Source organism: Penicillium samsonianum (assembly GCF_028829775.1).
Source record: "Penicillium samsonianum strain IBT 33392 chromosome Unknown utg000005l_segment0_segment0, whole genome shotgun sequence".
NCBI classification, from domain to species: domain Eukaryota; kingdom Fungi; phylum Ascomycota; class Eurotiomycetes; order Eurotiales; family Aspergillaceae; genus Penicillium; species Penicillium samsonianum.
In genome coordinates this window covers 3,594,207-3,617,570 of record NW_026643263.1, presented here as the reverse complement: position 1 = coordinate 3,617,570, position 23,364 = coordinate 3,594,207, and the positions used below count along the sequence as shown (strand labels likewise).

The 23,364-nt window shown below is 48.4% G+C and overlaps 8 protein-coding genes across 8 annotated transcripts; 4 read left to right on the top strand and 4 right to left on the bottom strand.

Moving 5' to 3' along the window:
- Positions 1-118: 118 nt before the first annotated feature.
- N7471_010267 (SDR family oxidoreductase) lies at positions 119-1,260 on the top strand (the record flags this gene model as incomplete). The annotated part of the gene is made up of 6 exons (XM_057282986.1): positions 119-148; positions 200-286; positions 354-509; positions 588-967; positions 1,033-1,127; positions 1,205-1,260. 6 exons carry the CDS (start codon positions 119-121, stop codon positions 1,258-1,260), a joined length of 804 nt encoding a protein of 267 aa, XP_057133869.1.
- Positions 1,261-1,524: 264 nt separating this feature from the next.
- Positions 1,525-2,896, bottom strand: N7471_010266 (peroxin-26 Pex26-Penicillium chrysogenum; the record flags this gene model as incomplete). The annotated part of the gene is made up of 2 exons (XM_057282985.1): positions 1,525-2,401; positions 2,460-2,896. The coding sequence occupies 2 exons, from the start codon at positions 2,894-2,896 to the stop codon at positions 1,525-1,527; spliced, it is 1,314 nt and encodes a 437-aa protein (XP_057133868.1).
- Positions 2,897-3,867: 971 nt separating this feature from the next.
- Positions 3,868-5,746, top strand: N7471_010265 (CAF1 family ribonuclease; the record flags this gene model as incomplete). Its single annotated transcript, XM_057282984.1, has 5 exons — positions 3,868-4,102; positions 4,152-4,244; positions 4,301-4,527; positions 4,579-5,206; positions 5,262-5,746. 5 exons carry the CDS (start codon positions 3,868-3,870, stop codon positions 5,744-5,746), a joined length of 1,668 nt encoding a protein of 555 aa, XP_057133867.1.
- A 436-nt stretch (positions 5,747-6,182) lies between these two features.
- N7471_010264 (mitochondrial 54S ribosomal protein mL46) lies at positions 6,183-7,561 on the top strand. Its single transcript, XM_057282983.1, has 3 exons — positions 6,183-6,257; positions 6,319-6,980; positions 7,051-7,561. Exons 1-3 carry the CDS (start codon positions 6,212-6,214, stop codon positions 7,354-7,356), a joined length of 1,014 nt encoding a protein of 337 aa, XP_057133866.1. The 5' UTR covers positions 6,183-6,211; the 3' UTR covers positions 7,357-7,561.
- A 122-nt stretch (positions 7,562-7,683) lies between these two features.
- N7471_010263 (cysteine-rich PDZ-binding protein) lies at positions 7,684-8,215 on the bottom strand (the record flags this gene model as incomplete). Its single annotated transcript, XM_057282982.1, has 3 exons — positions 7,684-7,769; positions 7,841-7,964; positions 8,051-8,215. 3 exons carry the CDS (start codon positions 8,213-8,215, stop codon positions 7,684-7,686), a joined length of 375 nt encoding a protein of 124 aa, XP_057133865.1.
- A 402-nt stretch (positions 8,216-8,617) lies between these two features.
- Positions 8,618-9,837, bottom strand: N7471_010262 (uncharacterized protein; the record flags this gene model as incomplete). Its single annotated transcript, XM_057282981.1, has 3 exons — positions 8,618-9,028; positions 9,095-9,527; positions 9,587-9,837. 3 exons carry the CDS (start codon positions 9,835-9,837, stop codon positions 8,618-8,620), a joined length of 1,095 nt encoding a protein of 364 aa, XP_057133864.1.
- A 1,929-nt stretch (positions 9,838-11,766) lies between these two features.
- On the top strand, positions 11,767-12,534 carry N7471_010261 (uncharacterized protein; the record flags this gene model as incomplete). Its single annotated transcript, XM_057282980.1, has 1 exon — positions 11,767-12,534. One exon carries the CDS (start codon positions 11,767-11,769, stop codon positions 12,532-12,534), a length of 768 nt encoding a protein of 255 aa, XP_057133863.1.
- A 1,607-nt stretch (positions 12,535-14,141) lies between these two features.
- N7471_010260 (ATP synthase subunit C family protein) lies at positions 14,142-14,594 on the bottom strand (the record flags this gene model as incomplete). The annotated part of the gene is made up of 1 exon (XM_057282979.1): positions 14,142-14,594. The coding sequence occupies one exon, from the start codon at positions 14,592-14,594 to the stop codon at positions 14,142-14,144; it is 453 nt and encodes a 150-aa protein (XP_057133862.1).
- Between the last annotated feature and the right edge of the window lie 8,770 nt (positions 14,595-23,364).

The following is a 23,364-nucleotide window of genomic DNA, read 5'->3' as shown; positions in this document are numbered from 1 at the left end:
GCAGATACAATTGATTTATAATCTAAGGAGACGAAATATCCAAGTTCTACAACATATTAACCCTATTTCTTCCTTTATTCTCTGTTACAGAAGCTTTGATATAACTGCATCCGTCAAAATGACTCTAAGCGGACAAACTGCCCTCCTTGTAAGTGGACCGCCATCACGACCCAATTCATATATTGAACTACTTCTATAGACCGGCGCCTCAATGGGCATCGGTGAAGCAACAGCAAGGGCCCTAGCCAAAGCCGGTGCAAATTTGATTCTTCTCTCTCGCTCCGAGGTAAGTGTCACACCCCACTGGCCACCAAGGACCCTCGAACATAGGAACTAACATACATGATACCCAGGACAAACTAGCCAAACTCACAGACGAGTTAAGCAAACAATACCCTCAGATTAGAGTGATCTACCGAACAGCCGATGTAGGAAACTACGAGGAAGTCGATGCAGCCGTCGATTCATCAGTCAAAGAACTCGGTGGCATCGACATCCTCATCAACAACGTACGCTAAAACCCAGTCTAAACCCCCCATTATCAAACTCTTCCAAGGTTTTATGGACATCCACTAACAAACCCCAAGGCCGGACTCGCCATCGGCGCACCAAACGCCTTCCACAACCTCAAAATATCAGACATCCAAACAATGATCTCAACAAACGTCAACGGCCCAATGTATGTGGCTCACTCTGTGCTAAACCGCAGTATGCTCTCGCGCAAAGCGGGGACGATCATAAACGTCACCTCGGTCACTGGCCTAGAAGTACCACCTTTTACAGGCGAAGCAGTCTACCATTCTAACAAAGCGGCGCAAGAGGCTTTCACTAACTCGTTGCGGAATGAGTTGAATGGGACTAATATCCGGGTGTTGGCGTTGAGGCCTGGTGTTGTTGCGGGACATTTCCATGCTCAAAGGGTTGGACATGACCAGTCGCAATATGATGAGTTTTTGGACGGATATACGTGAGTTTTTACTTTGCAGTTTACTCTATCCGGTTGAGGAGATTTGCTGATGGTGGTGTTGTTAGGCCGCTTCTTGCGAATGATGTTGCTGAGGCTGCTGTTTATATGCTCAATCAGCCTCTTAATGTCTCCATTAAGGCTTTGGATGTTGTTCCTTCGGGTGAGTATCCAAGTCTCTTATTTGGGAATATATTGGATATCTCATGTAGAAAACAAGCTAATGCAAATATTTCACAGCTCAGCGATCTCTTACCGTCTTTGATCGGCAATGGAATGAACGTACTGGACAATAAGCAAAGGCACTTTACGAAGGTTGCCTTTGAGAATTGCTGGCTGAAACAAACGAAAAGTCGGACTTTAATAAGAATAAATTCAACCACACCTGGTGGCAATATGATATGTATGCATAGAATACATGAACATAGAGAATCACAAAGGGAATCACAAAAGAAACATGTATGCAAAACAACCCCCAGGAACACTGGGGGCCAACTTGATCAAGAAAAAATGTACATGATAACCATGCAATGTGCGCAGAGACCGAAGTGGCCTATATCTCAAATATAGCTCACTTTGACTCCCATTCCGGCCGTAGCTTTGACCTTCTGCCAAGCGCCGTCTGTCACCCGTCGGATGCGATCACGCACACCCTGCCGGCTCATCGCCATCAAAATACCGATCACGAAAAGTAGGGTGCGCACTATTGACATGGGATTCCCAGACACAGTCCGGATAATGTGACGGAAGATGTTGCGCAGTCCAGTGGCCACGGCCTGACTTGAGCGACCACGTGGTTCGACCTTGTCCTGCTTCTTGACATTTTTGGAGCCAGACGATGAAAGAGAAGTTCGTGACTTGCCATTTGGTGACTTGTCTGTCGATGGCCTAGCTCCTTTGCCTTTGGGAGAAGCTTGTGAGCGGTTTTTCTCAATCCCGTAGTCGACTTCGCTGGTACTGCGCTTATGCCCATTGGACTGTAGTCGCGCAGCGGCTGCCGCTGCTTCTTCGGCTTCGCGACGTTCATCCTCCCGTTGCTGTTCAAGCTCTGCATCTTTGGCTCGCTGTAATTCGACTGCGCGCATTTCACCCCGCTCCTTCTCTTCCTTCAGGCCCTCGAGAGTCTGTAGGAAGAGATCTTTGCGTTCTTCGTCGAGGACTTCGCTCAAATTGACGAATTCGGTCGAGTATTCCCACTCATCATTGCGGGGGAGGACGTGCAAAGTAAAGAGCTCGATGATCTTTACTCTAGCGGTTAGATCTTTCGGGGTATCGGCTCCGCTTGTCGTACGCAGAGGGCGTTGCTCGTAAACATCAGATGCATCCTGGAGACGATCCGTAAGGTCGAGGTTGGGTTGTCCATAGGAGGAGAGGTAAGTCTCAAGGCGCTGTTGGTTCAAGGATTGCGAAGAGGAGTGCGTTAGAAGGAGGGTAGCACTATCGTCACGTTGTTAGTAGATCAATTTGGGCCAGTGGGGTGAAGCCGAATACTAACAGGTTGTAGACCACTTCGGCATCCACCGAACCCTCGTGGCCTTGGTACCCGACCTCGACCACAGTTTCCCAAATTGCACCTTCTCTAACTTGCGAGGCAATTGATTTCCACTCCTTCAGGCCAAATTGCTTCTTTCCCTCCTCTGCGCCGAGATCGACTATTGCGCTGAGGAGGGTGATGTAGAGGTTCCACACCTTGATCCTCCACGTGCCGGCGGCTGTGGCGATCGGCGCAACCGGTGTTGAGCTGTCGCCATTTGTGTGCTGGTCCTCTGGTGCTGAAGGCGTAATAATCGGTTGAAGATTTGCGAGGGCTTCTGGTAAGCGCCGTGTGAGGTAAAGTTGGGAGGCTTTCTTGTATGTCTTGGAGCACAACTTTGTGGGGGAAGCTGAGGATGGGGCGTGAGAGTGAGACGACATGGGGGGTCCGTTAGCCATTGCGAAAGCCGGGATATCAAAAAGCAATCTTTATTTGCTTCAAAAAGTAGTAAAGAGAGTAATTATAAAAGGGAAACCATTCAATCTTGGAAATGAAGCGTGTCGGGGCTATGATCGGCTCTCTCGTTTTCCCTCGGCTCGTCCAAGTCCGGGGTCGGTCACGGGACTGGCCTGTGAGATCTATCCGACATCTCATGTTTATACTAGCTTCAGATTCTACCACTTCCTAATTTGTACTTGATTATACATTGACTGGTCCCTAGACAGGAGAAGATGTGCTTCGCCCTGGAAATTGACCACTCTAGGCCACTCTCCCAAATGTTTCGTTCGGTTAATGCATCACAAGGGGCGATTTACAAGGGTAACAGCCTGTGCTATTCCAATTGGACATTGGGGCAATAAAAAAACATCACCGGAATGTTGCCTCGGTTATTTATATACTCGTAACTGAGAAAAATCTCAGGGCTAATATAGATCTTGCATCTTGTGAAGCTATATGCTGTATTTCTGAAGCAATAGAGAATGTACTTTTGGGACTTGCTAAGAATTTATTGACAAAAGATATCTATTACAACATCTTTAGAGAAGTAAGTCAGTGGTAATCTTCCAGGGCTTGGTGGCATTTAAAAGCTTTGAGATCTTCTATTGTATCACTATTCCCTCGGCTCTCTTTCTGCTTCTTACTTTCCTTCTATCTCAACTCTGATCTATGAGACTTGACAGCCAAGTAGACCAGCAAACTTTCAAGCTCTCAGTTTTGCGTCAGATCACCCTTTCAAAAACTTCCGCGCAGAGCAAGACTCTTTCTGATCAATTAAACTCGGATACCTGCCTTCCCAACGCATACTACTCTCCTTTCAGCTTGCAGCAATCCGGACTTCAACAAAGCCAATCAACAACTCTCCCCTTTTCGCCTTTTATCTTCATTCACTAAGCTCATACTTTCATGCTGTCCTCAACTTCGAACCAAGATGGATATCACAGCTGTCACCTTCCCCGATTGTTTCCCCTCCATCCTCAACGATATCTCCACCAGCTGCTTCGTGTCCGTAGACTTCGAGCTCTCTGGTGTGGTTTTCAAACCAAGTACCCCACAATCTCAGGCCCAGACTGTGCAGGAACGATATGTGGAAGCCAAGGCGGCCGCAGAGCGGTACCAGATTCTCCAAGTTGGGCTGACAACTTGTCATGAAGACAAGGAAAATGGTACGCAATTAACTCTAATTTAAGACGTTATATCGCTAACTACCTACAGCTACCTACACCCTGAAACCATACAACATAAATCTGAGTCCAATCACTCAGCATGAGATGGATGTGAATCGGGACTGGACATTCGGAAGCCGCTGTATGTCCGATATCTACGACGAATGTTGAGTATAACACTAACATCTTCCTGGACAGCAATGGAATTCTTGCTTGCGAACCACTTCAGCATTGACCACATGTGCACCTTCGGTGTCCGATACCTGTCTCGAGAGGAAGAAAAGCTGGCAATCAAAAGAGCTACAGAGAAATGTTACTCGCGGAATCCCGTCCAAGTTGCGGATATTAAAAAAGACGATCATGAATCTCTGGAGTTCCTTGAAGCCGTTCGGATCAGTGTCAATGAGTGGCTGGCCCAGGGCGAGGTAAGACGTTATATCAAACGTTGATCTGACCAAATCAATTGACATGTATAGAAACGCCGTGAGTGGCTCAACATCCCGCCACCCAGCAGTGTGCAGCTTATTCCAGGCCCCATACCTACCGGGTTGACCAGCATGCAGAAATGGCTGATACACCACCTTATCAGCAACGAATACCCCAACTTAACGTCGCGGGGTGCGTCAACGTTCGTCCAGATCGAATTGCGGGACCCGTGCAATGAGCAATCCACCTTCGAAACGAAATTGAAGGTCAAAAAGGAACGAGTCCGGAAGCATATCGGGTTCCGCTGGATCGCTGAAGCACTTGTTGGTGGAAGCCTGGAAGAACTCGAACCAGACGCTTTCCAACCTCTGATGAAGATAATCGAGCAGCCGACGTTCGAGATCGAGCAGTTGTCAGACAAAGTGAAGCACCGGCTTAAGGAGAACAGACCGGTTCTAGTCGGCCACAACATGTTCTGTGATTTGCTCTTCTTCCACAGATGCTTCCTGGGTCCGTTGCCGAATACCCTCGCCGAGTTCCAGACCGTCATCCACGATCTATTCCCCATGCTAGCCGATACCAAGTACATGGCCACCCATGACTGCGGCTCTCTAAACCCAATGTCTTCGCTCGAAGAGCTCAACACAACTTTAGCTGGAATAGAAAGCCCCAAGATAGGTAGGACATGAGTTATATCCTTGACAGCAAGCGAGCACAACTAACCATTTCGCAGAGATCGACCCTCGCTTTGCGAAGTACAAGTTCCGTAAGCGCACCCACGAGGCAGGATACGATAGCATGCTTGCCGCCATGGCCTTCATCAAACTGGCAGGCGATATACAGCGCAGCCCTTCACAGCCGACCGTCAAACCCGGACCACAGACGAACACGGCACCCAGTTTGGTTGCCAGTATCATGGCACAGCCTAGCAATAGTCAGAATTATCCTAAAAGTGAATTCAGCAACTTTTTTGATGTTGACACTGAGACCATTCCGACGATTCAACCATCTCAGATTGCTCGAGCGGGCACATCCCTAGCCGACACTGGTTCCGGGCGTATCACTCGCTTGGTCAACCAGGGTAAATTACTGCCCCGTCTCGGAGATACCTTCTGGCATACCTACGGGAACATACTGCGGGTGTTTGGTACACAGGAGAGGATGGTACAACTAAGAAGGGAACCACCAAAGCAGGAAGAGCTGCTGGTGGAGGTTTGAGGGCAGGTGGTGATTCATGGTCTTGAGGGAAGAGAATGCTTGCCGAGAAGAGAGACGGACTAGAGAGAAGAGAGAAAAGTTAAGGTAAAAAGGTAAAAAAATGGTAAAAATGGATTTCTATTTGAAGCACATAACCATAAGACTAAATGGGATGTTCGCGGCAGCTATCTAACAGTACGCCTTGATTTTGAAAGAAGGTACCGCTAGCGAAAATTGGCCGCGATCTCAGGAGGAGCTCACTCTGAGCACCTTTAAATGATCAACCGGCCGTAGAGAACTGGACGCAGTGATGATAAGAGATGCTTGGAGAAGAGAAGAAAAGAGAAAGTCGATTTTTGAAATTTAAACCCCCGGGCGGTGACTAAACCTAATCGGGCCTGGCGACAACGTGACCTGGTTGGATCTTTTTCTCGGGGAGACAAGACACCGATCAGCCCCAAACACATTGCCATTCCACCCTTGAACATGTCGTCAGGATCTAATGGTGCACGGCGCGTAGCCTCGCTACTGCGTATGTCCAATTGAAGTTTTTGCCCGGATTATTTAGGTCCAAATACTGACTCCGCGCGCAGGGCCATCAATAATCGACTCCGGCGTCTGCAGAAGCTGTCAAGAGACCTTTGGCCGCCGCAGCTATTCCTCCGCAGCACCAGCGATCGAATCGACATCCGCATCAACAGCGTCTGACCCCGCTGTGAAGCCAGCCTACATCATCAACGCGGGTGTAGTCCTCTCCCGCCCTCCCCAAATCACCCGTGAACTCGAACCGTTCGAGAAAGCGTTCTTTTTCTACCAGAAGCGTCTGAACGAGCGTCTGGCCCTCCCCTTTACGAAATATTTCTACTTCAAGCGTGGAACACCAGCCGACGAAGACTGGAAGAGGAAGATCCAGGAACGCCGGACTGCCGCGCGTGACATCGGAAGTTACAACGCGTACGACAGCGATGCATGGAACGATGAGCTCCTGCTAGGCGCACAGGAGTCTGAACCTGAACACCAGGTTGAGGCTCTTGTCCAGGACGCAGAATCCACTGCCAATGCGACTTCCCAAGATACTAGCAAAAAGGAGGAAATCCCTCGGCCGTACCCTCGGATCACGGAGGCAGACAAGAAGAACGACCAAAAGAGCCTCGATCGTTTGCTTTCCCGCACTCTCTACCTCCTTGTTCAGTCTAAGGAGGGACACTGGAAGTTCCCCAGCTCGCCGGTGGAGACGGGCGAGACCCTTCGCTTGGTGAGTGCTATAACTTGTGTTCGAACCACTTTGAGTCTGGAAATTATACTAACATACTTTCCCCTCCTAGGCTGCTGAACGTACCCTCTCCCAGTCCGCCGGTGTCAACATGAACACCTGGATGGTCGGCTTCCACCCGGTCGGATGGCACTCCTTCAACCCGCGCCGCTCGAAGAAGGCAGACAGCGCAACCGAGGTCGAAGTTCCCGGAAGCAAGATCTTCTTCTTGAAGTCTCGTATGATGGCCGGCCAAGCCGATCTGTCCGTCAACACCCAGGACCTCAAGGACTTCAAGTGGCTCGCCAAGGAGGAGCTCGCGCAATACCTGAACACGCAATACTACAGCAACATCAAGAACATGCTGGCCGACCGGTAAGAGTCGAATACCGGGAAGCAGCTGAGGGGAGCTGGGTGAGAAGGAGAACGCGAGGTTCAAAGTTCTTCAGAGATGAAAAGGCATACTTGTTCCGATACTATAGCGCACCATTGGTGGCGCATTGCATATACTCTTATTGCGCATGCCATGTATAACTAGAATTTTCCTACACTGTCAAATCAATTTCATTTCATTTCAATGTTGATGTTGATATTAATATTCGATTCCGCGGTATCATCAACGCCTCCAAAAACGCCATGCCATGTAGAGTGAAACAAAGTAAAAAAAGTAAAAGGCACAACCGTCTAGATCTAACCCGCAAGCATCTCATGCCATGTTGAACTTCTGTCCCTGAACAATAGGCTGGTCCTTGGCCGACTTCCCCGCCAGATTCTTGCCGCACATGGCACAGGCTACATATAGTATCAATATCAGCATTCCATTTGCAACGAACAAGCCAAGGAAAAAGAATAGAGCAACATACCATTCCGCTGATAAGCGCACCGCTGGCAAAACTTCTTCCCCTGCTCCGTCTTCACCTTGCAGTTATCACAAGACGAAGCATAAGCCGCATAAGGATTCTTCGCTTTCGCGCTGAGGAGTTTGCTCTGGGAGGAGATGTCAGTATAAAAACTCATCCAAAATAATAATTTGTTTTAATCCATAGTATCGACCGGCAAAATTTAACACATACCTTTCCGATTCCCGTGGCGCCTAACGTCGACTTCGTCTTTCCTTTGTCTGCGCCGCCACCGAGTGTACTAGACGGCGAGCCGTAGTACATGTCGTTCTTGCGCTTGACGCCGGGCGTGGCGAGCTCGGTGGCTTTGAGCTTCTTTTGGCATTTTGAGCAGACCATTTTTTTTCGCTTGCGTGAGAGGTGAGAGGGGAGTTGTTGATCGAGAGAAAGCTTGACGGCGAAAATGAAGATGATGTTATCGCGGGTTCGCGCCACCGCCTGGTCTCTTGCCAAGACGTTTTGTCTACTTGCTTCTTTGCATTTTATGGGTTTCTTTTTTTGGGTTTCATGTGTTTTTGAGTTTCTAGAGTATTATTTGAGGTATACTGGAAATATGGTTTGTATGATAGTTCATAAGAAAAAGGATCACATTGCTATTATTCGCGTCATTTGGGTATCAACATTAAACAGTCGGCATATACATTAAAAGAGAGTATCACTGTGAATGGAAACTCTCACAATATCAAAAACATGGTGAAATCAACCAGTACATCTCAACAGAATCCGATCTTAACTTCAACCTTACTGAGGCGAGACGTGGTGCGGTTGATGGTGCGGGTGAGACTGAGGCTGTGCCGAATGATCCAGGTAAGGAGCAACGCCATATGGCTGCTGTTGAACCGGAGGGTATTGTCCTTCGGGGGATTGAGCAAGGTACTGGGGTTGGAATTGAGCGGGAGGGTACTGAGGCTGGAACTGAGGTGCCGGATACTTCTGCTCGTCGCCGAGGTTGCGCCATTTCGCACAGCACAGGAGAATGCCAGTGTAAGTGCCGACCCAGAGAACGAACTGTATAATGCCTTCGGCGGCGTTTAGGTATATCGGTAGACCATCATAGGTAGGCATTAGGCTATAGCGAATGTAAATGATGGCCAGGGCGGAAGACACTGCGCACCAGGAGATGGCGGCGGTGATGAATGCCATAGCGGGCATCTGAAAATGGCCAGTTAGTTGTTGTGCTATGTATAGAAAGTACATATGTATTGGGGTAGGACTCACCTTCGACACAAAAGAATTGCTGCGAGCCTTGATAGCCACGAAGATCCCCCAAGCGAGTATCTCAGTGGACAGCACCCAATAGACGATATATTCCGCAGCAATCAACTGTGTCCAGATCCACTGCATATCGTCATCGTATGTGGAAGTCACACTTCTCACGTAAGAAGCGACAGACATGCCCCATTCGGCAAGAGAGACCAGGAAGATAATCGCAAGGGAGATATAATGGATGATGGTCACTGCCACATGCGGCTTGCCGGAGGCTCTAATAAGGCCCAGGAAGCGATGGATGAGATTCCAGAAGACATAAAAGGTGAGACAGATCGCAACGAATTTGAAGAAGTCCCAGAGCATCAGGCTGATCAAATAGTACTTCGTCACCTCCGCCTCGGCGACATAGAGGGCTTCCCATGCGACGATGTTAATTTGGGAGCTAGCGAGTGACCCACGGGTTAGCGAATTGTTTATTTTAGCTCAGGTCTTTCCACATACCATATAAAGGAAGTCAGGGCGCAAATAAGTCCCTTCATCGGGAGACTGCGATTCCTGATCGTGCATGCCCAGATGAGGAAGGCGACGAACGCGAGAAGGGAGAGGATATCAAAGGCAAATTGGGTGAGAAAGAAAGTCTTGTATCCGTCCCGGTAGTAGTAATCCAGTGACAGCCAGACTGTCTCGCTCCATGGATTGTCGTCGCGATAGTAGCTTGAGGAATAGCCTCCACCGCCGCGTCGAGGCGCCATTTTTTGCAATTTGGTCTGCTTAGTTCTGAGGAATCTAAGAAGTTCCCCAGTGTTTACGAAATGGACGGCATTTAAGTACATATGCAAACGGATCAGGGGGCTCAAGCAAATTCTCCATACGGGGTGCACTAGCTTGGATTGAGGCTTAAGGGTCTTCAAATACGAAGCCAAGAAGTCGATGGGGCGGATTTGATTGGCCCGAAGCTTATACTTAGCCTCGAAAAGGCAGAGAGCTTCAAAACAAAATACGAGTTGACTTCGCCTTGCTGAATTTGGGGGGGTTTTCGGTTTTTGGCCCCCTTTTTGGGACCTGCACTTCGCCCCGTGCATATTCGGCTACGGAGTACGGAGTACATCGGTGCATATTAGCGCGGGGCGCTGAAGTCTTTGAGATTTGGAATTCAAGAGGAAAATGGGCGGAGAAAATGTACTTTGTATGTTGTATTTGACGTTAGGCAGAGAAAGATGTAAGAACCCAGTGAAGTTGCGCCCGAATATGCCAACACATCACCGTTAAATGACTTGGAAAACAGAGAAAGAAAGTCGATCACAAGCTAAAGCCTTGGCAGTCTATAAAAAGAAACATGTCAGCTGATCTGTAGATTTTACTTCATTTTGCACGAAATAGGACGGAGTAGGTGAACAATAGAGATATAGGTATAGAGGGGAGAGCGAGAAGACTAGGTGTGGGGGGAGAGAGCGTTTTAACCATTTCGGCAGAGGATTCTTATAGTACATCTTATTATATCTTACATTATATCTTACATCTTACATCTAATCCACCAGGATTCCCCATGAAACATCCACGATTACCCTCTTCAGCCTCGTGCAGAACACCCCATAAGTGGAGAGCGAAACCGAGTGGCTGAGTCTGCAGAGAGCAATAAAATAAAAAAAACCGAAGCCTATTTGCCTATATTTTCCTGTAAGCCGTCAAACCACCGACCAGGGAAGATCCCAGGCAATTCTCAGCTCCCGCCGAATCTGAGTTCCACCCAGTTCATGCGTCCTGCATTGTTCCGATCGATCCTCGATATGTTGAAGTATAATCTCTCTCTTGCCACCGGGGTGTGGATATGAAACATTTCCAACTGCGTGTTCTTTCATTCAGCTCTGATTAGTGTCAACTGCACACATTCGCCCTATTCCTTGTTTTGTGCGCCCCCTTGGGTCCTTTTGGGCCTAAAGGGACCTTTAATTCTCCTCTTAGAAGCTCCGTCACATCGTGATGGGTCCTCCGCAGATGCATGGTGACCCGCCACTTGCGAACTGGCCCGCAGCCCATCTGTAGCCGAAGCAATGCAAGCACGCTTCTCGAGGGCCATCCTCAAAGAAATTGACCATAAAGAACATGGCTCTAGCGCCTCAGTGAGCCCAACAGCTCGGTTTGAGTCTCCAGTACTCTGGGTCTGCTTCCCTGATAGGGTCATCCCCAGCGGAACCTGAGAAGATCGTCCTCTGAGATCCATTAGGGGGAAGCAAGCCGCCACTTGTTCTCACTATATAAGTACTACGTACTCCGTAGTTCAAGCCATAATAATTAATTTGCTCATCTTCTTTTCTCTTTTTCTTTTTCTTTACTTTCCTTTTGCTTTTTTTCGGTGTTCCCATTTCCAGGTCTGGCCCAACCCGCATTCGGCCTATCCCAGTTCTCGACTACATCATACCCCAACAATTCTTTTGTATCGTTGGCCTTATACTCATCGTGCATGATTTGCTTCGGATTAGTGCACCTGCTTAAACTTTAGAGGCAAATGTTGTGACCCCAGCGTCATTGCCGAAGGACTTAAGTGTATCAACTATCCGTGGTACTCCCATTTTCGAGAAACCACACAGTGTGACTACAATTGTTTGCCTTCTCTTTCACTTATTAAGAGCGCGTGGAGCCCCAATTCAAGAATCTCAAAATCCAAAAAAAATCCAAAAAACATGCCTCCAGATGGATCAACCTTCACGGCCCTAAACCTCCCACCGACATTCGAACTACCCCAATGCATGGAATACTTCACACTCCGAGCGGGCCCAAACACAGACCTATGGCGCAAACCCCCTAACGGCGAAACCTCTACAGCCCCAATCGTCTTCACATCCCTCCGCCACGCATTCGTCGTAGCGGAAGTGACCGTGAGCGCAGACTGGGAAATGGAATGGGACCAAGGCGGACTAGTGATATTCGCCGGCGCAGCACCTCAATCCCTCTCCTCCGAAGTCGACGGACCGCCGGGATTCCGCAACGCCCCGCGCTCACCCTGCAAATGGGTGAAAGCCGGAATGGAGTTTTCGTCGGGGACTGTGAACGCGTCGTCGGTGAGCGCGACGGCAGATGGTGCGGACTGGTGTTTGTCGCCGCTGGCGCAGTCGGCTCAGGCCGGACTGGCGATCCACTCGCTGCGTATCAAGCTTGAGCGTGTTGGCCATGCGCTGTGGATTTGGTACCAGGTTCCGTCGGCGACGCCGTTCGCTGGGTCGCCTGGTGCGGTGGGGAATTCGTGGAAGAAGTTGCGCGAGGTGACGTGGTTCTTTTATGGGGTTGAGGATAAGTTTGTGCATGTTGGGGTTTATGCGAGTCGGCCGATGGGGATGTCGCGTGGTGGGACTATGTGGGATGCTATGCATGGTATGACGCTGGATGCCTCTTTGCCGACGGGTTCGGCGGATGGGTTGGTGGTTGAGTTTGAGGATCTGGAAATCTTCTAGCTGGTGTGTCTGTTCTCTTCTTTGTTGTTGTTGTTTTTTTTTTGGTTTGCTTTGGTGCGCTTACACTTCGGGTTTTTCTTCTGTCGAGTCCTGGTGATACATATTCCCCATCGGCGTTTCATCAGTTTCATCGAGCGATTATGGCATGTCTGGAGTCGAATTTTGTGATATTCTTTGTGAATCTTTCTGGTAGCAAGTTGATTTTTTATATCATTCAATATGGAGCATATTTTTTGATGCACTTGAGCTTTTTGTTCCTTTCAACTGGAGTGTTATGATGTTGCCAGGGTGTATGGACGCGATGAGTCGCGTTTCTACTTGGCACGTGCATTGCTCATCCAGCTTCGTCGAGTTCTTTGCAGTGATAGGTCCCTTCGGTGATTACTATGGGCTCTATTCTTAAATTTGCTGTATCAGGTTCAACTAAAAAAGAAATTAAAAAGGAAATTTCATAGCTGATATGGTTTGGTAGTCTCCGATGTATATATTGGATGAACCCTTGAAAACCAAGCCTAAAGACATTATATATATTGCTGAATTTGGACAATGTTTGATATGTTGGGCGTTGGAGACACGTCCAAATATAGATATCTACATAAACTCACCAGAAAGAAAGATCCATTAGATATTGTTCAAAGTCACTGAGATATACTCCTTGATATTGTCACTAACCGAAAGCGGACTAGACCGGGTTCGTGGATATAAACGGGGAAGTTGCCGAACATCAGAGCATTCAATGCCTCAACCTCAAGCCAGAGTAAATCCAGAGTAAATTCATAAGGCACCTAGCTTACAATGCAATATGACTTACTTCGCTCTTCAAGTCCTGCATGCTGCATGCAGAAACTCGACCTCGTGGCAGCTCTGGAATCCCGAGGCTGATGTCACAAGCTGAGTCAGCTGACTACGGGAAAGCCGTTCCCGAGGCCCGGGAGCTAAGAATTTTCCGTCGAGGGTGTCCAGCTCTCAATTGAGGCCCACCAGCACCGATGATTTGCTATAAAGTAGCTCGATAGTCTTATTATCCATCTCTAGTTTACTCTCACCGTCTATTGTAGGCCAATTGGTGGTAGTTGTGGCGTAGTTGCTCGTTGAAGAGCGGGTCAAATACTGTGTAGGACCCGTAGCAACATCCGCTAGAACGGGGATAAAACAAGCGCCCAAAAACAAAGCAGGAGCTGTTTATTTTGAAGATCGAGCTAGGATTTTCACCCCGGGTTATAGCTTTGTAGCTTGTCTACGTGGAGTTCTGAGCTTTCGAGCAAAGTAGCTCGTGAAGCCCCCATACGTGCATTTTTCAACCATTCGCCCCCGTGGGGAAGGTGAAAATCTAGGAAGAAGGGAGAAAGAGGATATTATACGGCCGTCAGACGCAACACACAGAGTTTTTTTCGTTTGGCTCTTTGATAGGTTGGATGGTCGATGGGCCATGTAGGACTCTATATGTACAGAAAGAAAAAGTGTTGTAGATGACGCTGAAAGTAGTACATGGTAATACATCACGACCAAATACCCTCCCCGGCAGAAAAAGAGATTCTCTCAAAAACCCAAAATCCTTGTTTTGATGACATTTTTCCAAGAATCCGAAAACCCGAGTTGTAGATAATTTAGACGTACTTGCACATCATGGCAACCATGAGATCGAAGAGACCCATGGCCTCGACGAAGGCAAAGCCGAGAATGGCGTAGGAGAAGAGCTGGCCACGGAGGGCAGGGTTGCGGGAGACACTCATGAGGAGAGCGGCGAAGACGAGACCGATACCGATACCGGCACCACCGAGACCGATGGCGGCGGAACCCATACCGATGTTCTTGGAGACCTCAACCATGGCGGAGGCGACCTCGGAGGAGTACTGGCGGCGGGCGGCAGTCTGGAAGGCCTTGGCCTGGAGGAGAGTGGGAGACTGGATGCGCTTGGGGGCACCGAAGGCGGGGGCCTTCTGGGTGAAGGTGCGCTTGGTGGCAGCGTTGAGCTGGAAGCGAGCAGCAGGGCGGGCGACCTTGGAGGTCTGGGCCATGACGGAGGCCATGCGGGAGGTGAAGACACGAGTGGCGGCCATTGTGATGATGGTTTATAGAATTATAGGGTGGGTGGAAGAGAGGAGAAAGAAAGAAAGAGGAGAGAGATGGACTTTTCAGGGAGAAAAAGCTGGGAAACTACGGGAGACGGCACTCACTAGGACATAAATACTCTACGGCCAAATTTTCGCCCGTCCGCCTCCTAGTCGGTCTTAGTGTATGTGTAAGGTAAAAAAAAGCCCTAGGTTGTGCGTGGACTCCGGAGTATTTCATACGCAAATCACACTATTTGGGAATGCTGGGGGTGGTATTGCTCTGTTTTGCTCTTGTTTCTTTTCCTTATTCTTTACCGTGTATTGCTACCTGTCGGGATCAGTCGGGTATTGCTCCAACTGGGTCCACTGGTTGTTATTCGTGGAGGGTTTATGGGTCCCAGACTATCTATCAGAATGTCCCCTGCATGGAAAAAGATGACCCTTCACTTTGTAGGGGATCTTACATAGTGCCTCTGATACATTTTTGATATACGTATGTCAATCGTAGAATTAGAAGCTGAACAAAGGGGTAGAATAAAATTACGAGATGAAGATAATAAAAACAAAAAAAGAAAAGATAAAATAATATAAAATAAATCCCAATTTTGCCCTTGCAGTGGATCTTAAGCATGTTCCAATCCAGTGGATCGACCCACCAATACGCTTCTATCAACCAATCATAATCCTCTCCGGTCCGTAGTGTTTCTTGGATTTGTTCCCGGCGTCGCCCAAACCGGCCCGACTCGGATTGCAGGTCCACCAACTACGGATTCACTGGGCAACCATCGGTTGAAAGGAGATAGATAATGTGGATGAGGTGGATAGTGTCTCCCCCTTCGTCCCTCGGGAATCCACCTCACCGAGTGGTCACATTTGGGAAATACGTAATTATGGGCGGACCCGGTACCCCGAACAGCTTCGGTCTCCTGCCTATGGCATGCCGAGGGACGCAAAACCCATGCATCGGACCTGCAGGTGAGGTTCGATTCTTATATAAATTTATGGCAGGGGTGAAATCGGAAGATAGAAAAAAGACAGGGAAAAAAAAGATAGGGAAAAAAAAGAAACAAAAACCGGGTTGTCGTGTCCTTGCTTTTCACAGGTCCACTTAGACTGGATTTCCGACCCGCCATAACCCGATTATCGCACTGAAAACCGTGTCTTTCTGGATTGCCCTAAAGGAGATTACAGAACATTCAGCGTAACGCGGTAAACTGTCAATCAAGTCTTCCCTCCCTTTTGAACGGGGGTTGGAGACCCTTATATAGGCAGACCTACCTCCAGAAAAAATTTTCACGGGCAAATTAAAGTATCCCAAACGGGCTAACTAGAGGCTCTTCGCATATATCCCGGAAATTCGATTTTCTAGCAATTTCGGCTGATCGCAGCTTGGCGGGACCCACACAAGCTCGATTCAGGGTGCAGCCGTTACGCGTTTTTCCTTGCCTCGAGCTATCCAGGCCATTGGTATGGGAGTTGGGGATAATAGTTATGCCAGAAGTTGCAATTGTAATTGAGAATAGCAATTGAGTCTAAAAAAAGAAGCGTAGAGAGAGAACTGGTATAGAGGTGTGAAGATACAAAAGGGGCTCTGGTGCCGGGTGTAATCGGGTAAAATACCAGAATACGGTATGGTAACTGGCAGACTCGGCGAGTCATCAACTCATCATTGACATGCCCGTGAGGTCATAAGGCCAGTTGGCATATAACCCGTATAGCCTCAGCGTCTGTATAATCGTGTATGTTGTACGCAGTATTGCCGTAATGGCACAAGACACACAGTATCCATAGCTTAGTTTCTTTCTTAAAACTATATCCACTCTCTCAATTCCAACATAAGATCAGTTGTGCCCACCCGGTTGTTAGAATAACTCTTTCCCTTGAACCGCACTCTCGCCCTCGGCAGAAACACATGCAATCACGAGCCTAGCGCTAGCCCAGCACTATATCTGACAGCCACTGATGTGCTGGACAGCCCATACCCAATCTCACAGCCATGCTTCCGTCAATATATCCGCCTCCACGGATTTAAAGCCCGCCCAGTACAGCAAATCACCCAAAATGTTCTGATAACCCGGCGTGAGCCTCGAGAACGAGAAACGCCAAAGCCGCGGCATATGATCCGCCAGGAACAACATCTACCCCAACAAGGCGTGTCCTTTCTACGTCCTCCCGGATCTGCCCGAAAGCATCAGCCCTCGCACCGACTGCACACCCTCGATCAACGCAGTCTGATCCTTAGTTCTGCATCACACCCGAAGCGGGCAGTAAGCACCGAAAACAACACCTCTTTAACAATCGATCCAGTCCGCAAGAACAGCCACCCCAGACTCGCATGCCACATTATAGATACGCGTTACGCCGTCCGCCACACACTCAGCCATCAAGCTTCACCGTCCAGTCACAGACGGAACTAGTGGCAGGTCCGCACTGTGTAGACCGGTCATTGCGCACATATATTGTAGGCTTCGACGTTTCCCACTGTCACAGATCCAACCATCTCGAGGCTGCGGATATGTTGTGCACCAGGCCGGCAGATCTAGACTTGCGCGAGAGGGTCGGATAGTGAGGATTTAGGCGCGGAGCGAGATTGTTGGTTCTGTAGGAAAGGCTGTAGTTGTAGATTGGTCGTGTTGATGTGCAGAGTATCGAGTACTTGTATCGCGTTGAGAGATGCGTGATGTTGCTTGACGGACATGTCGGATGCCGAGGGTATTCCACGTACGAATTTTTTTTTTCTATTTCCCGGGGGTGGTTTGGTTCTTATTTGGGAAGATGGAACTGGCGCATCTCACGACATTGACTGAACGCAAGTACTCGTTTGTGCAGTCCTTTGAGACATGATGTTAACTGGATAGTTTGTTTGTCCTCGGCCCTACTAATCAACAATTGCCATGACATTGGGAGTATGCATCCTTCCTGCAACAAAATGACCCTCTCAAACATATCGAATATGTAACCTGCTTTATTATTGTGGTTGTAGATAATTGGTGTCTTGGAGAGGTTTCTCACAGGACCCTTCTTCAGCCACCAACACAGATAAGATCGTCGACATCCACTAGCTATACGCAATTGGGACTAGTCTTCGATCTACGCAATCGAGATCGGACACCGCCAGTCTTGAGCTCTGGAGGGATTTCCTAGCAGAGTTGCGGTGAATAAAATAGTTATCTGGCCTTAAGTTATTGTGGAGAACATAGATATCACTTGTTGTTATTCGGTATACTGAAAATGCTGTTAGAGTTGCTTAATCGAAGATTTTAGCTTAAAATAGATTAATATTGAATTGATGAAAATGCAAGACCTACCTAGTCTTGTTCATTTGATTCAGAATTTCTGAAATGAGGATGATTCCTAACAAGAATTTAAAGCTAGTTAAAGAAAGCGAGCAAATATTAGATGGTAAAGCAAGCCAGCATATGCATCCATCCCCTAAGAATCAGCCAAAGCACTCTTCAGAGCACTAGTCAGGTCCACATGGAAGAAAGGCCGATTAATTCCATCCACGACAGCCATACCAGTACCGACACCAGATCGACCACTGCGACGATGAGTGTTAACCTTCGCATCCCTCTCACCAGTCCGCACAACCTGAATATCATCTTCAGAGACACCCATAACCGACAAGGAAGCACTACTCTCCTGCACCTTCAGGCCAGCCTCCAAATCCTTCGACCAGTCCTCCGACCCGATGACTTGAGACTGAGCTACTGAACCGGGTAGACCGCCATCTAGGATTTCCGCAACGTTAAAGATAGACTTCTGCCATCGAGGACCTGACCCATCTGAGACGGCGGGGAACCCGAACCCAGCGGCTGCGAGAGCACGCTTCGTCCATCTGTTGTGGATGTGCGCGAAGTGCCACTGCACGCTGTCTGGGGATGCCCAGCGGTCTAGCTGGTTGCGGACGTCGATGAGGTTCTGCACGGATGTGACGTCTACGTTGTTGACGGCGGCGAAATCGAGGATTATGGCGCGGAGAGTTGGGAGTGGGGAGGTGGGTGCTTCCTCTGCCATGATAATTTTGCGTTCGGCGCGGGTTGGACCTGGGTCGTTCCAGGGTCTGTCGCCTGGTGTTTCCCATGCTTGTGGGTTTGTGCGCCGGGTTTCTTTGAAGATGTGGCTGACTAGGTGGTCTGTGTAGTGGTTTGCATTGGGGTAGTTGAACCCTTCGGAGACTCTGTAGATGAAGATCCCTGGGGCTGGTTGGTGGATCTTGATTCGGGGGTTTGTGCCACCTTCATGTTCGGTTGGGAGGTAAATTCTTCGGGAGCTGTCGGTATCATCTTCGAATTCTGTATTTGGATCTCCCTGGGATGAGTTGAGGATATGGTCACCCACGACTGAATGGACCTGGACGTAGCCAAGGAATTGTCCTCTGGCTTTGGCGAGTCGGAAGAGGAGCACTGCCAACGATACACCGACTGTGCAGTAAATTCCGGTCTCGATAGTTGAGAATATGATTACGATAACGCCCATGAAGAATATGAGTGCGTCAATGGGGGATACACGCCAGAATTGATTGGTGACACGGGGCGGTGTAACGAGATCACCCACTGCGTGGATGATCACGGCCGACAAGGACGATTTGGGGATGAAGAAGAACAGCGCTGGCAGTGCATATATGGAAAGAAGGACGACAACGGCAGTGATCACACCTGCGAGGGGAGTGCGTACGCCGCACTTTGCTTTGATAGCAGTTCGCGAGAATGAGCCTGTAGCTGGGTATGCACCCAAGAACGGACCTAGTAGGTTTGATATGCCAATCGCAATGAATTCCTGCGATGGGTCGATCGTATAGTTGTTGACACGACCGAACGATTTCGAGATAGCAATGTGTTCAATCTACAGAACAATCACAGCGGCAGGGAGCTCACTAAGAAATGCCTTGATGATTGGAACATCTATTTTGGGAACTCCTGCAGCCTTGAATCCCCGGGGGACATTGCCGAGTAGCTTGAAGGCAGGGTGATTGCGTCGATGGAGGTTGACCGCAGCGCTGATCATGGCGTAGAAAAGAACGACGAAGGCAGTGCGCAATGTGGACAAAAAGAAGAACAGTTTGGCCTTGTGGGGCTTCTTCCTCGTTCCATAGTTGCAAGCAGACCGTATGCCATATAACATTGCCAAAGCCGTGAGGCCCATAGCAGCGTCCATCTGAGCAGATGGAAGATGCTCCAGCGTGTCAATGATGATCTTGTAGGTTGCCCCTCGCGTAGAGAAATGGGCTTTCTCCCCGAGGACCGTCTTCACTTGGCCAGCGCAAACATTGATGGCGGACCCAGTCATGAAAGCAGTGATAGCAGGAAGTGGGATAAAGTCGACGATGAAGCCAAGACGAAGCAATCCGAGGAACAATACGATCGCACCGCAAATGATTGCCAGAGCGGAAGCAAGGACCGGTGGAGGTATTTCGGGGTGAACTGCTTGAACCCTGATGATGATTGAGCCCATGAGTGTAGACATGACCGCCACGGGCTGAGAGTGTTAAGTGTTAGTTTTTTCAAATCCCAAAAGAAAGAGGGATTGCTCTTACACCAATAGTGATGTCCTTCGACGTTGCAAAGAACCAATAGATCAAGACCCCCATGAATGAAGAGTACAGACCGTACTCTGGGGGCAGCTTGGCTAGTTCAGCGTATGCCATACCCTGTGGAATGACCACGGCGCCAACAGTAATTCCTGCCGAGAGGGGTTAGTCTCTGTACATCTTTGATTTTACTGGGGCTTTGCTCACCTGCCACGAGATCCCCAATCAGCCATTGCACGTTGTAATACCCGATCCAATGGAGAAAAGGGAAGAGGCTCCAGATGTAACGACGAACTTGAGGAGCGGTGGGTGTGTGACGTCGAAACCAGTCGCCCACAGTGGGCTCATGCTCGTAATAGCCATAAGTTCTGGTCTCATCCCTCACGACCGGAGGAGTTGAACCTAAATCAATTCGTAAAAGCTTTGCGAAAGCGTGGCCGACTCGAGTCGAGATAGTCTCCGCCATTGTTGCGTCGGGTCTTCTTCGGCTCCTCGTAGTCTGGAGGGTCACAACCGGCAACTCTCCAGATTGCTAGAGAGAAGAGGAGTTGAAGAAGGAAGAAGAAAAAGGGAATGGCCAGTAAGGAAAGCCATATTGTGTCCATGAGGCTCGGACCATAGGGCTGATTGCCCGTATACTTCGGTTCCGGCGATGTCGTGATTTTAGTGTTGATTGACCAAGACAATTGACTCCGACCAATCACGGCAGGTCTGAACAGTAGGTCATTCTCACGTCAGACATAGGAAATCAGATAGTTACTCTCCATTTTGAGAGAAATACTATGTAATATGTTTATGTGTAGGATATGAGAATAAAATGAGGAGAATATTGGGGAGAACTCCCCGGGAGGGGAAGTGTAAATCAAACTCTCGTAGGGCTGAACGCTTGGACCCACCACGGATAGGGCTGATCTACTCATTCCAGGGCTATGTACATGCCTATAGGCAGTGATATACTAGTGTCATAGCCCACTGTTATGCAGTTACTATATGATTAACTCTGCTGCCTGGAATTCGTTTATCCCGTGTTGATTCTGTTCATTGGGGGACTTATTTTGGTTTGTGGAACGTGCTACTCACCCCTTTGTACTCCGTATCACGTTTGACCTATAATAGTCTTCAACTTTCGTAAATTTTCGGAGAATATCAATTACCCCTATATACCTAGGTCTGTAGGTACTTGTATGAGTGAGAGTGGAGTTGAGGGGAAAACGGGTACCTGGTGCCTGCCCAGATGAGCTACCCCACAGACATTCCTGGAGTGAATTTCCTTTTCCGGTTAGCTTCGCCCTTTTGGGTTTAGCGTCCCAATACCCCATCATGTAACCTACCTAGATAGACCACTGTAGGCTTCGTTGTGAAACTGGCGTGATCTACGGCTTGGATTGAATGAGCCGGGCGGGATTCTCTTCGCTGAGTGAAGGGCAAATTCCGCCTTGCGGTCGATCTTCTCCCTTTAAGGATACAATTCCAAAATGGCAAGCCTGCGGTCTGATAGTCTAATTCTAGTACCTTCTAAGCTCTACCTTGACCACCTATGGGAGTATGAGGCCTCTTTATCTTACGCGATGTATTTATTGATGAGATAAAGTTTCTAGACGCAGAATGAACGAAAGTTTTTGATAAGAGGTAACCCCAAAGAGACTCGACTTTGACATTGCGGTGCACAATGGCGCCAATTCAATCGTTGCCCGGGATATCAGGCATGGATCAAAGATTTTTCCGCTGGTGGTATAGACAACATGCGTTCCTTGTACGATATGATCGATGAAGTTTAAGCGACGATTTAACCCTCAGACTCTCACTCATTTCCGCTAGCCATATTCAACCACGACTGATACTTTGGTGATATTGATATCCCCATCAAGGACCGATGCTCTTCGTCGGCCAGTGTTCTCTTATGCTCGTCGGTAAGCCTCTCCTCTATCGTAAGCATGGTAAGCTGCCTTACGACTTCGGGAATAGCTGCACTACGTATAACATCCACGAGGTTGATGTCCGATGCCTCTATATCGTCTTATAAATTATAAAGGATAGCGAAAAGTAATCTAGCTCGATAACAAATGATAGTCTATTAAGAACCACTACGAATAATTCGCGCAGAATAAAATAAGTATTATAGCTGAAACACTCTATACCACGAACGAGACTATTTTCATCGTCATTCGGAACGATAATACATTATACTCGGTCGAATAGCCGAGTATGACAAGTGGAAACTCGATCATACCCTTAAGTCCCCGATCGTCAAGCGTATATGTAAGGGATGGGAAGATGTCTTGGCGCTACTCTTAAGAGCACCGCTTGATCCTGAGTATCCGCTGGTTGAGCCCATTCCATGGTACGATTGTGCGAATGGAAGGTAAGCTCAGATGCAAACGAGTTAAGGGAACATCGGCATATTGAGATGAATGCCTAGTTAGATCGTCTATTCTTATGGACATTGGGGCTCCGGTTGAAGTGTGGCTGTTGGTTGTGCGGCTGATGCCAAACCGCCGTTTGATCCAAAATGTGCATAGCAAAGGGAGTCTAAGAATATCTTTCTTTTGTAGAGGCTGGCTCAACAGCTTAAGGAGGAGGTAGTATTAGAGGGTAAGTGGGATGTCCGTTTGTTATTTTTATTTCACATTTACCTTTCTTATGAGAAATAGCACTGACCAGTATGAATAAGTGGATGGGCGGGCATCTGGCCTAGCGGTTGTCGTTGGCGACATTGGCGCAATGCCACATGGATCCCCGTCCATCCTCAGCTTGAGTGCCGTTTGATCTTAAGCTGCCGGATCGCCTACGGGCGATGACTTTTTTTTTCTTTTTCCGTTTGGTTCTGTTCCAATGATAACCATGCGGTTAAGCAAGCTCTAAACCCACAAGGACTTCTCAACGTTTCCACACTTCATTCAAGGATATATAGGTGATTGTCTTTCTAATAACCACATATATTAGAGGCCCCTGATAATGTCGAGGAGGATATTCCGTAAAAATACAAGGCAGAGATCAACCTTGATTCTCTGGTTGCATCGCACCTGCCGAGGTAGGCAACATGGGCAGTTACCTCCCGAGGTGCACTTACCTAAAAACACGTAACATCCATGGATCACGAGGAAAGCCCTACTTTATGTTGATTTCCAAGGTATAAGCATGGGCACTGGTGGATAACTTCCTCGACAGGTTGATGTTAGCCGACATGGAGACATTCTGCTATAAGTGTAGTAAATGTAGGGCACTTTGAATCAAGGCAGACCTTAT